Here is a 13,583-nt window from a genome sequence, read left to right on the forward strand (position 1 = left end):
CTCGCATTCTATTTGAGTACGATAAAGGTGTTGTCATATGAAAACGATCACGAATATATTACTGCATTAGGACACAATAGGCACAGTTGTATTATGCTTCATTTTCGACCTAATGTTCCAGTTTTTCGAGATCATGAACCTTGTAAAATGTCCTAAAAGCGTAAAGGAAGAAACACATAGAGGCGCAAAGCTGTATGTAAATATACTAAAGCGCAACTATTGTTTTAGCTGACGTGCGGCACTGTAGTGTCTGAGAGGGATATGGAGCTAACGTAGCTACGTTCATATATCAGTCATTTTGAAATATTGTTATGAATTAAATAGACGCAGTAGGCGTTCGATGTAATAGCACCGTCTGCTGACGTGTGACGGTTTACGGCCGGTTTACTGATGAATACCCAGCGCTCAAGGCTCGCGTATTCTAAATATATATTATGGTAGTTTAATAATCGTACGGTAGGAGATATATATGAGGCCGATGCTCACTGAGTGAGATGCTAGATTTCCATAGAAAGTGTCAGGGATCGTCCGTGTAGCGTTAGCTATAGGGAATCAGCATATAAACAGAAAATAGTATGTAAGCATGCCAAATGGCCAGATTGTTATTGTCAATTAAAGCAATACCGAAACAGTTTCAAGGCTTTACATCCTGACCTAGGGACATACGCGCCCTTAGTACTGGGAAGTGGCTCACCATACCCGGTTTTCAAGAGCGCACTAGCACGCTCGCGGCCACTCTCGTTGGAAATGGAAAGAAAAAAGCATAGCTGAATTGTTGCTTTTAAGGTAACAACTAATCTTAGCTAAGGCAAAACATTTGTACATAGATACAACTGGCCTAATCTGAAAGTTTCTTTCGTGTGTGGGCTGAATGCTAAATATACATGGTACTTTCATTCTCCATCCTTAAAGCAAGCAAAAAATTCCGAACATAGCAAATTAACACAAGTCGATGTAAACAATATTTTTTATTTATACAAATTGAGTGGCACTTATGTCTTCAGCGGGACTCAAAACAGCGACCCTGTCTTTATTCTATGACCAAAGGTATATATAGTTCTGTCGATACTGTGGCTTGAAATGTCAAACCTCCTGCTGAAAGAGGTTAGGGCTCGCTGCGTCAAGCCCCGATAACGACACAGAACTAAACGATTCGTGTAAATGAAGACAGCTTATATATACACCTTAGTAGAAAAGTTAAAGCGAGATTTTTATGTGACCAGGACCCTTTGCAGCAAAAATGCATTTTTTAATATAACGTCACAATATGGCCTTCACTCTACGATTCTTGCATACTTCGTCTATTTTTTCAGCGCAGTTTATCCCGCCCGGTTAGGTTATTAAAGCAAATAAAAATTATCAACTGGCTACGAGCTCATGAAATTCGTATACTAACGCTATGGAATACGTTAACAATCACCTATACTCCAAAATCTCGAATACTTATCGCACAAAAAATGACTTTTCTAAAAAATTGAAAGTCCACGCTAATCTATTATTAATCTTTTATTCTCTGGCCAGTCACAGTTTGAAGTGGGTTGTTGACTGTATCACTAATTGCTCAAATGCCGAGAGTGACTTGGCCTATTCATGGTAAACCGGCTCGACACAAACGAACGCTTACTTTCTTACCAGACCTAATGAAATATTTCCATTGATACGGTAACGCCACGTTTTCTATATTAATGACATGAGCCTTATTAGTCTTTTGAAGGTAAGTAACAGGGGCTTCGTAACGAAAGCTTCTTCAGAAGACTGAATTTTGCTAGTGACTACAAGGGTGTGGCATCTTCTAAGAACTCAACGAGGTCCATGCCATTAGACAAATTGTCCCCGGTTATCATTTTGCTAAGTTGTAAATATCGAGTTCATTAATATCCGTTTGGCTGCGTCCACCCTATATATATATAAAGGTCATGTAACAGGAGAATACAGGACTACGCAGATGTTTGTTGTCATTCAGGCCATCATCAGCGCTTAACTGTTATTTCGGTGCCCGACTGAAAACTAAGGCGTTCTCGATCTTTCAACAGCATCCGTTTTCAAATTACTTAAATGTATATTCTTTTTGACTGTTTGCGTCCAATACACATTACGAAAATACCCTTTGATTTATAGCTAGGATGTAATGCATTTACGTTTTTACGGTTTAGTTCTCATGAAAGTTAGTTACGTGTTGTGAAAGAGACAGGATGACGTGTAACCGATACATAGTGAAAGTAGAATTACTTAGTGAAGGATCGAGGGGACTACAGGTCACCCGAAAGCCGTCATATTTGTGCATTTATGACAGGGCCTTTGCGATATTCCTGTGATGGCGTAGTGGTAACTTATTTGTCTATTAAACTCAGGGACACTTAAGAAGGTAGTTTAAAGTCGAAACATGGCTTAAACAAGATTAGCTTTATGGTACGATACGGGGCAGCCGTCCGAAGTAAATTCTGTAGCATCGGACGCAACACTCAAAAGAACTCTCTCGTAGGTACCCGAAAATGTTTCCGACGAAATCCGGTCACTTCTGACTGCGCAGTTCACTTATTCAGTATACGAAAAAATACTGCACACACATAAATTTTGTCACGCTATGCTAAAATTTTTAGGCAAACAAGCAAACACACCAGAGATTTTCTTGTATATGGTGAAATTTATTAATTAAGTATAAAATTACCTTAAATTTATAATCGCTCTTACTGTACATATAGTTACAATATAAAATTCTTGTTCAGGTTGTTTTAGCATCATTATGGCAAAATTGCGGCGAAGAACGTTCTTTGTTCTTAGCGGCTTTCGGTTTCCATATTATGTCGCATCCTTCTCACCCAATCTAACAATACTGCACAAGCTATTTTGTCATACAATCGTTATACCTCGTTTATTTGCCTACTACGTCGCGCATACGTATATATATATGGACTAGTTTTCCAAAAATTAAATCCAACTTAAAAATACGTGTGTTCCCATATGTTTCTCTAGGGTAAATGACATCATAAGCGTGCGCTGCATGGCCACTGTTCCTTTAACAGAAGAAAAAATCAGGTAGTTTGTCATAGCAAAACGAACCGCTATGGGAAAAACATAATTTTAACAAATCAACTGCGTCGTCCAATCGACTTGTCCTGTTATAAATGTCTATAATCTCTTCATTTCGTCATGTCTATTTAAATTAGCTTCTTCGACCTAACTTCCCCGCATTCGTTAATCTATTTGTCAGTCAATAGATTTACAAGTAATCATCAATGTCCAGTAAGACTTTCCCAAACGCCTACTTTTACTAACCTTAGCATGTTTTCTTCTTTGGCTGTTGACGCTTGTTCTATGTTCAGTTCTTCGTTTGAGCTAGCACGACAAAAGGAACTTGACGTGAAAAATTCTACAGCTTCTGGAAGATTGTTTGCTACTTGTCCCAATGTGTTGTTTGCATTGGCAGAATATTATCTTGCCATAAAAAATGAATCTTCTATGTATAGTTTACCTAGATTGTAATCAACATCGATAAAGCGCATGTGTATGATATCACCAACTCCTATAGAATCTCAGCTGTAAGGTAGATATAATATGACTGGAATCGCATGTACTCTCGGTCGGTCCTGGCCACGAAGGGGAAAATGCATCTGGCCAATTATCTGGTTTATGTTTGATCGCAAGCCGTCACTTTATTTAAGATGTCGTCTTACGTATGTATCAGTACAACGTTATACTTAATCGAAATCCTTACGTTGCGGTCTGCCGAAGCCAAAGCCGTTCGACAAACTAAATGACCCAAGAGGCGCTGTAATTTTCTCTTGTAAAGAAATCAGTATACATTCATCTCGACTTTTCAGCAGGTACGTATACCTGTATTCGCCATATACAGGATCTGCACAGTATTTTCGAGTACCCGCATGATGATGGGTTGATTGATATTGGCATAGACCGCTGGGTCATTTAACTATGATATACTTCTGCTAGATACTAGTTAAATCTAGCTCATCCCTAAAGGCCGTCGCCACACTAGAAAACTCAAGGTAGCCCAAGATCGATGGGCAATTCTGGGGGCGGCTAATACTTGTACGACTCAATTTAACAACTTGATTTCCTAGATTGTTTACAGCTTTGTTTATTAACCACTTATCTTAACCTGGCCGTGTTACGTTGACGATCTCAAACGTCCATGGTTGCGGCGTCTCGACTCTGAACTAGGTTAGGGTTGTCCAATTTCCGCCGCTGACTCCGGCGCACAGCATCTGCGCGCACATATGGCTCGTTTTTGAGGTTGAGTAAAATATCTTCAAGAGCACCGTTGTACACTTCGTCTTGTTTAAGTAGCTTTTTCTCTTTAATCTGTTTCGTGCGGGATTTGATCTCGTTGATGACAGCGTCCTGATTCCGTTTCGAATCCTGGACATTATTATTGTTCGACAACGACTTCTGGCGTTGGGCCTCTTCGAGCATGCGTCGGCGCTCATTTTCGGTTTCGGCTTGCTGTGAATGTCATAATGAAAGAGTTGTAACTAGAGAGTATAAGTGGAACTACGTGATACTGCAGTAGCAACGTGTTTGCCAACTAAAATAAGGAACCCTTGATAATGTGGTCTGGGTCAAAACTGGGTCTATACATACCCAGCCAGAAGTCTAACGTAATGCTGAACTAAGGCGATAGAACGGGACAGGAAATTCGAAATATTTCAGGTACGACCAACGGTGAGAAAAGTGCTCTTAACATTGGTTGTATTGACAGACCTTTAGATTTTTGAAAAAGCGATGCAGCGTAGAGAAGAACGCGTTCGTGGTGACGGTGCGAGCGCTCTCACCGTAGAAGCTCACACAGTCTGCATAGGCTTCCTTTGCGACAGCCATATCGCTGACCAGCTTACGAAGCTTTTCGTCGTTCTGGCACAGGAACTCCTGTAGGACTTGATCCTTCTCCTTGCGAAGCGCTAGCTCCCTCCGGCACAACTCCATTCCCTGATCAAACAAGTGTGGATATCGCATATTAATCATTCCTCTAGCTAAATATACTGTTCTGCGCTAATATGTCTTTGACATATTTTCAAAGGCCAAGAATACAACAACTTTGCAATAGAGTATAAAATTAACCACTAAGCACTAGCATATTTGCCCGCGCAGAAGGTGATAAATACAACAGTATTTTACCTACTGTTTTGTGTCAATAATTTTACGATTTCGTCTACTATGAGCCATATATGTCGAACACTCAAGCATAGTAGGATACCAACTGAAACAGGCAGTCTCTATTTATTTCGTACCTTCTCGAGTTCGGTTTGATCGGTAAGAAGGTTCTCAAGTGACACCTGAGCAGCTTTCTCGGTGATTCGCAGCTCCTGGTCGATGCTAGCTGCTTCGGGAAATTCTTCCTTGAGCACGTCAACGATGAAGTGCAGTAGCGAACATTTCTTGTCGGCCGATTTCAGGTCCGGCAGGATATCGAGGGATTGAAGTTTAAAGCCGTATGCAGCACCTCGTTTCGCCCCATTCATCATGTTACCGATCATCAAAATGAGCTCGAGCATTTGGCTGACCTTTTTCGATGACTTGATTGTGCGGGCCGCGTGTGTAACCGAATGTACTTGCTGAAATGTCAATAGTTATGGCGTAATCCTGTGAAAACAAATTCTACACAGGATGACAAAAAGCTAGTCTTTAACTAGCCTAATTAACCAATATAATCTCGACAAGTGTTGGACAGTGCGCTTACCGGGCTGATCGTAGATACAGTTTCCTGAAAAGTGGACATGTAATGCATGATATTGAGCTTCTGCTGAAGCCGCTCGACTTTCGTTAGCTGAAGCAAGAATTTGTCTTCATCGGTGAGGCCGTCAATGTTTTTGTGATCCTTCTCGTACTGCTTGAGCGCCTTCGACTGGAATCAACAAAAATACAACCGCATTACGTTCATGGCAATAACATCATAAACATTCACCGCAGTAGCTGTGGTATTATGCTAAGTTATAAGCTTTAGCTTCTGACCCCTATCGGAGCCATCAAATTCATCTAATGATTTGAGTATCCAATAGACATGTAAATTTGAAAACATATCGCTAATGTACTAAATTAGAACTTACTTCAGCTTCATTGGGCACCATACGCATCAGTGTCTCGAGTTGGTCATGGGACATCGTCTTTAAGTCGAGATTGTTGACAAGGCGAACAACGGCATCGGTTGCCAGGTCAAGCTTTCGCCGACATATGGCCATATTACGAAGTCGATTATGATCCAGCTGGGAAACCTTTTCAGGTCCTCGAAATTTCTTAATCGTATCATCAGGACGATCTGTTTTATCTGTACCAACTCCTCCGTTGGCGGGACCTAATTTGAACTGTTCCTCAAACCTATCCAAGCGTAACCTGTTCAATCGGTTGTAGAGCTTCTCGTCGTCCAGATTGCTAAAGACAGTTCCTAAGAATTTACAATCGAAAAAGATCCACGCATTACAGACGCGGTGGACATTAAAACTGGGAGTAGAAAAGACTTCTATCTGCTCCCGAGGCTTTTTCTTCCTTTATTACAAATTTACCTCTACCACGACTACCGAACGCAACTTTCATGACCCCTTAAACTCATTGTCGCTGAGGCACTGCACTCACTCGGAATACTAACTCTAATTATGCCATAACGATCAAAGAGACACAAACCTTAAAAATAAATGTATATTTTTTATGTACCATGTACCATTTTCGAAACAGCTCCCCTCATCCGCTATTGAAGTGAATTTGAAAAATGAGCTCAATGCCCACAGACTATAGAATTTTCTATAAATGCTCTACGAATTAGTATCATTGGTTACACACTACAGTTATCAGATATATCAGCTTCAACCCTCAAAGGTACACTTCACCTGTTTGACGAAACAAGCCTAATAGGCCTCACATACCATTGACTTCGGTCGGTCTTAGCGCAATCCAGTTAAGCGTGGGGAGCTTGTACTTCGTCTTCATTTTAGGGTGCCGAATCGTCATGAGTCCTGCTACCGGAAGCGGGGGTCCACTTCGCTCTCCAGTCATCGGCATAACTCCCGGATTCATCGGAGGGGGAGGGGGCGGTGGGACCTCGCCAGAAATCTTTGTCGGCATCGGAGGAGGCGGTGGAGCCATGACGGCGCCTCCAGGGGGCATCGGCGGCGGAGGCGGTGGGGGTGGCGGTACAGGCGTCGACGACGTCGATGAACCTCCACTCACGCTACCGTTTTCCAGCTGTTGAAGTTTATTTTCTAGGAACGAAGCTCGCTGAGTGTACTCTTTGTCCTTATCGCTGATTTTCTTACGGAGGGTATTGATTTCCTCAGTGGACTTCTCGCGCATCTCCTGTCGATGGGCGAGTCAGTGTGGATATTGACGGGCGCAAGTGAAGTCAGTTGAATAGCAGAATTATGTCAGAAATGAAACGATAGTGAGATATCGTTTGGAAGTACTGATTAAAATGGTACTGGGTAATGAGGTAAGTATATATGGTGGTATCATTAAACTGATATATATTCCTAACTAGACAAATATAGTGTATTATTATTCATTATATTGTTAGTAGTCAAAACATGCAACTAGGCTGTAAATGGTAATTTATAAAAAAAAAAAACACACTTCGTACCCAAGCCTATTTTTTAATACATATGCCAAATACATCATATATAAAACATCTTATACTTAATAAAAACCAGTACGACTATTACCAATGCGATTATCGAATATCTGCATCTAATAGACTACTAGAAACGAGGATAGGCGCTACGTAGAAATAAAATGAACCGCATGTTAAAATTGTTTTTAACAGACCATAAGCTCCTCGTTCATTCGCTGCAGTTTCAGGTTTTCTGTTTCGAGTTCGACGATCTTGGCCATAATTTCGTTCTCGACTTCGTGGCAACGGCTTAATTCGTGGTCGAGTTCGTTAACCCGTTCCAAGGCCAAAGCCCTCGTTTCGCTATCCTCCATCAAAGACTGAACGTCAAAGAAGTTGTCCCAGTATGCACTGATTTGTACCTGCAGCTCGTCTGACTCAGTCTGGCCAATCTTGTCAAGATACGCTTCGAGCCCTAATTGGGTGAACTCATACTGCAGATAGACGCGGAAGTTCATATCCTCTACCGAATGGACAACGATGTTGATGAATTGCATACATGCCACCTGGACATGTCGAGAGGTCAATCGGTGTTACAACAGATATAATAAGGGGCATATGGCTATTTTTATTAGCATGTTAAACAAGACCAGTTTATATTAACTGATATTTTGCAGCGCATTGTATTATTCAAAATTTGATAAAGCATCCGTTCAGAATTTATATAAGTGTGCACAGTAAGCGCAATCCACCGTAGCATTTCGATCAATAATTATCATTTTATATTTAAGTATGCCACAAAATCTCACCATAAAGTCGATGTTGTACTCAGTGAGATCTTTGAAGTACTCCATAAGCGTGAGGAATCGATACTGCTCGCCGCATACCGCCTTGAAGTTGTCAAACGCGTTCAGGATAATTGGGTGTCCTCCTTTCACGAGACAGATCGCCGCCAGCAACTCAAGAACAAGAGCTTTTGTCCGAAGTGATTTATGATTGAGAGACAATGCAATGCAGTTGATCGCCTGCGTATGCTCGATCACCATATTAAAGCCATACTAACGATAGGCGTGAGTAGAAACAGGATTGCCAGAGAGCGTTTCCACAACAAACACATCAATTAATTGTAATTGGCATAGAGCTCGGCTGAAAAAGCATTTTTCCGCCCTGTTTTGCTTGATAAGTACGTCGACCAACGTACTGCATCAACCACAGATGTTCCTTAGTTCAACTTGCATGGATTTGTTAGCTAAATGGCAAGGTAGATTACGATTCTATAACTATACAGTTTCTGAAACGTTAACTGTTTTAGGTAAAGAAAACTAAAGATATACAGATCCTGGATTATATTTCTATTTCGTTGCTATTCAGTACTTTATACCTGCTAATATCGTTATCCTTTGTTGCCATTTATATCAGTAATTACCTTATTATTCATGATGGCCCTTATGCACATAATGCAGACATGGATGTCGTCCTCGGCTTCACCCATATTCAGCCGACTGAGCTGTTTATGTGTAGGCCGACGTCTCAAGCGGGGGGTTCCTCCGGTTGTGCTAGATTAACAGGAAAACCATCAAATTACCCAGGGCCGCCGTAGCCATCCGCCGATAAACGGGATAATACGGGACGTTTTGAAAATCTATCTAATGTTTTTTTTGCTTTTCTTGGAATCGAAATCTCAATTGGAACTATATCAGATAAATTGTTTTCTATTGGTAAGATAAGCTGTGCGTAGGAAACGATTGACTAGGATAATCATTCACCACTAAATGAAAAATCTACTCTGAAACAAATACGGTTTGAGACGAAAATCGGAGGTATCTATAGAAATGTACAACGATTTTGCGATATTACGCCTGCTGACAGACATATAATATTTATAACCTATATATACTATTCCTTTTACCCTCGCTACTAGCTACGAACTTATGCGGTCAGAAATACAAATACCAATTATACGTTTATTTTTTCTAAAATTCATAAACATTACAATATATTAAAAAATCGGTGTACATTCTTTTAATATGTTACCAGTTAAGTTATTAATAAGCAGACGAAAACCGAACGTCAAATTATAACACATACAAGCAAATTCAGATCGTTCATCATTCAGATGGTTATAGCTCGCCAAGCACGGACGACTGGCATGCAACGGGGCATAACAGGCAAAAGCAGTTCAGACCAGTAAGGAAAACTCCGTCGGTAAAAAAATGTCACCCCGAAGCCGACTACATACACCGGCCCGATCCTGTTTATACAATACATGCAGTAACAAGGACAGCATCAGGCTGAAGCAGGCTCATTCAGATTCTACTAGACAGGATGGATGAGATACGATGCATGACTAAACATTACCGATAGACAGGTTATATATGGGGCCATTTCACTAACGATAAAGGCTTGTTCTCAACCACCCTTATGCTGTAAAGTGTATCGTAATAACGAATTATTACATCCAGCAATTGCGGTTGTGCGTAATTAACAATGGCCGATAAAACGCTACAAACAACGGACGCGAACGGTTCTGTAGGGTAAAGTATCTTTTTGTGCGGCTGGATAGAACTCAATTGTTTATCTCTAGTGCGCTGTTTAGCTAAATCCTAATCTCTAATTAAAGAATTATCTATGTATATCGTTCAAATTTGTTGCACTTGATATTCAATTGAAACTTCGCAAGGAAACAATATAGTATGCTCTGGACATGTTCGGAACGATGGAAAACAGTGTGAAATATCCGATTTTTTTTGAGATAACTAACGTATTTTTTTTTTTTACCTATAAAGCGCCTCTAATTTTATGACCTGTTATTAACCTACCCGTTGTTTACCCCAATAACGTCTAAAGCGAAACATCGTTCGATAGTATTTGTATTTCTTAGATACGGCTATCCCAATTAACGCCAGCACTGCCTAATTTTTAGCAAATGATCTTTTTTTGCATAGGGATGCGCCCGGTAAGTGTCTAAGCGCATACATACGTTTAGTTTTATTCTAAACTATTCGTATAATCGTTATTCCAGGCTGATCGGAAGCCATTCAATGGCCAGATTGCACAAAAGCCAAACGAAAGCCAACCATTGTTAGCATACGCCAAAGCACGAAAACAGGACGAACGTCTGCTCAAAAATACCTTCGATAACCTCGCTGACTACGGCGATACGAGCGTCGCATTGTAGAGTTCCTCGAATCCTCAACCTCGCTCGACCTATGCTCATCACTTTGTGTTAATGAAGATGCAGTTGTACGGCAAAATCTATTCGACATTTGGCTCAAATGTGCTTTAGTATTGATTGAGTCAACAACACGAGAACTACACACTCTCGGCAAAAGAAAAAGCGGATCTTTCATTTCTTGCAGCATTGTTTTTCTATGTTTGATAGATCTAAACAGACAGTATATATGATTTTGTTCAGAAACGCCGGAGCACTGTCGTCAAAATGTGCCAGGTACCATCTGGAAGCTTCGCTTAAACTTTGCTGACTTTATTTAGCTTACAGAGCTATCGAAGTGGCCTTAGCTATGCAGCTTTATATAATTAGAAAACATTTTCGTTGAAACAAAGTACGTCACTAGAAACGGCGGACGTAATTTTCAGCAGGCGCCTCATCCCATATGAAGCATATTGGTTTGGCATGAACAGTTAAGACGATCGAGAAACTGGTGGGGCTACTATCCTCCCTGCGAAGGTAAGATCAGGGGGTCGAAAAGCGAACTATTTTTCCAGTATGCATTTTCATGTAAGTGTCGCACTATTTTCGTAGAGCAGACAGAAACCCGAGTTTGGCACTCGACGCGCTTGATTTGTAACGGTTTTCTAATAAAGCGCTGAAATCAACGCTAGCTAATCGCGGCATACGCTGAGGCCCGTACATTTTGTTGCTGCTATGAATACATGGGTTGCAGATATTATTAACAGATACTATACCCAACACCGTGTTACTTCTGCACCGATCCCAAAAACTGTTAATCATGCTGAGGAAAGTCGTACGCGTATTCATCGTTTACGGTCTATGTACATACGTATGTACAAGTAACATATATGTATATATATATATATATATACACACATATATATATCCACTATACACGACATCTACAATATTAGAACGTCCGAAGTTCCGATTGTAACACAGCCACGTATATTCATCAATGACAATCACCATGCATGCTACAAGTTGATGACACTTATTTCGGTTTCAACACTTGAGCAGGTAGCGTCTAGTCATGACGCCAACAGACTATAGATAGGTATTTAATATTGAAAACGCTCGACCGACACGTACAAACAAATAGCACTGAGAAATACAAGTTAAACAAAAATCCCAACGACCCAGGTAATTTAAGTTCAATAGGCATTGCACATACCAGTGAGTGTTTCAACTTATACCTCTGTCAAAAATCATTAAATCGTCAAGTTCGAACATCGAAGTTATTATGCATCTGCTCGTATTTAGTTATCATTATATCGGTAAAGGCAAAGAGGCTCGGTGCCGGAGAAACCTCATGAACAAGCATGCGTCTGTCTTGTCGTGTACAGTTGAGAATCTTACTCTGCAGGCATTCACGAGCAACGTGAAGCGATGCGCTAAGTTCCTATGACAAATGTTGAATAATGGAACTACTAACGTTCAAAAAAATCGAACCATCGCCCAGCTTTATTTGTTGGATAGATTATGCTTTTTTAACGTGGTTTGTGTTATTGCGATCTATTTGGACTCAGACGCTGACCAATGTGCCCCTTCTACAATAGCCAATACCTCCAAATATCGCGTGTGTGTGTGTGCATGACGTTATTAGTTATCTATGTCCACATGTGCGTGTTCTTATCAGTGTATGTATGCGCCTGTGTTTGTGTTTACCGATGACTCAGACGTCGTGATATTGATTTACCCGTCATAAGGCCCCAGTGACTTGGTTCTCTGGAGCATTGGCGCGCTGTTCTGCGAGGTGATCACGGCTGGAGATGAATACACAAGCGAGTGACCTCCACTGCTACCAATCCCGATCTGTTCATCTGCTAATCCTGTCCCGGAACCTACAGCATTGGGGCCGTCTATACAGCTTTTGCCTAACTCGAACCTATACAGAGATGATTCGTGAAAAAATATTGGCTTCAATATCTTGATCTGTATGGCTACCATTGACTAACGCCTAATCGAAATACTGCGATAGGGGAATGAGATGGCAAAGCGGGTACAGACTTCCTGTCGTATCTGTATAGAAACGGGTAAAAGGGTGCAAGAACCATCTTTGTAGAGCGACTGGCCAGACGTATACGTCGTTGCAGCTGATCTGGCTTTACTCGAACTTTAACCGGTTTGATATGGAAGCGCAGTCTACCAGTAGCACTAAGTTGCTAACGTGAGAGAGAGAGAGAGAGAGGGAAAGAGCCTTTGATCATCAGGCTGCCAACAAAAATGAACTTCCGGTCAGCGTCACATAAAACAGCCATCACCTGACAGCCAGTGTTACGCAGTATGCCTTGACCGTGGATTGTTAGCTAGGAGGACACTGTTCGATGCAGGCTGAAGGAGTACACTGCAAGATATGATTCTTTCTTATTGAGCTAACATCTAACTTGGTATATTCGATTTATGAGAGATATACGTTCTACAAATAGCCGCTGTCCCATGTTAGGTAATATGATTATACATACGGTACAGCTGCTTGACCGAATTACCTAGAGCACAGGCTCTTCATACCATTAAGACGGGTTCTAACAGATTAGTCCATTATTCATTATAATTGTCAAGTGAGTACATATGTGTACTACTAAGTAGTTCAAAAACAATGGACAATGTGCACAAATAAGAAAAAAAATCATAATGAATTTAGGTTAGGTATGAACGTCAAAGCAATCACGTCCTATTCACGCCAAACTGCCTAACTTCAGTTAGGTTAAAATTCATGCGGACAAACAACCCATCATCCTAAGTGGCTTCAAAATACTTGTTTCAGCTTTGTATAAGCTACACACAATGTAAGATTTATTTATAAATACCATGTCGGGCAAAAGATTGATGTTAGAT

General features: G+C 40.8%; 1 protein-coding gene across 5 annotated transcripts in view; it reads right to left on the reverse strand.

The window, feature by feature from the left end:
- Positions 1-2,624: 2,624 nt before the first annotated feature.
- Positions 2,625-13,583, reverse strand: part of Frl (formin-like protein) — a 48,338-nt gene continuing 37,379 nt past the window's right edge. For 2 of the 5 annotated variants that reach the window (XM_022789078.2, XM_022789080.2), the window contains exons 6-16: positions 12,445-12,633; positions 10,685-10,759; positions 8,979-9,108; positions 8,362-8,610; positions 7,768-8,118; positions 6,873-7,302; positions 6,063-6,397; positions 5,696-5,860; positions 5,247-5,570; positions 4,720-4,944; positions 2,625-4,461 (exon numbers count right to left, since the gene is read on the reverse strand). In XM_022789078.2, coding sequence (XP_022644813.1) covers positions 4,141-4,461; positions 4,720-4,944; positions 5,247-5,570; positions 5,696-5,860; positions 6,063-6,397; positions 6,873-7,302; positions 7,768-8,118; positions 8,362-8,610; positions 8,979-9,108; positions 10,685-10,759; positions 12,445-12,633 — 2,794 coding nt within the window. In that variant the 3' untranslated portion in view covers positions 2,625-4,140. The remainder of the gene's footprint in view (positions 4,462-4,719; positions 4,945-5,246; positions 5,571-5,695; positions 5,861-6,062; positions 6,398-6,872; positions 7,303-7,767; positions 8,119-8,361; positions 8,611-8,978; positions 9,109-10,684; positions 10,760-12,444; positions 12,634-13,583) is intronic. The other 3 variants (XM_086991623.1, XM_086991630.1, XM_086991618.1) reach the window with 2 other exon arrangements.

Source organism: Varroa destructor, unplaced genomic scaffold (genome assembly GCF_002443255.2).
Source record: "Varroa destructor unplaced genomic scaffold, Vdes_3.0 BEIS01000001.1, whole genome shotgun sequence".
In the NCBI taxonomy this organism is placed as follows: domain Eukaryota; kingdom Metazoa; phylum Arthropoda; class Arachnida; order Mesostigmata; family Varroidae; genus Varroa; species Varroa destructor.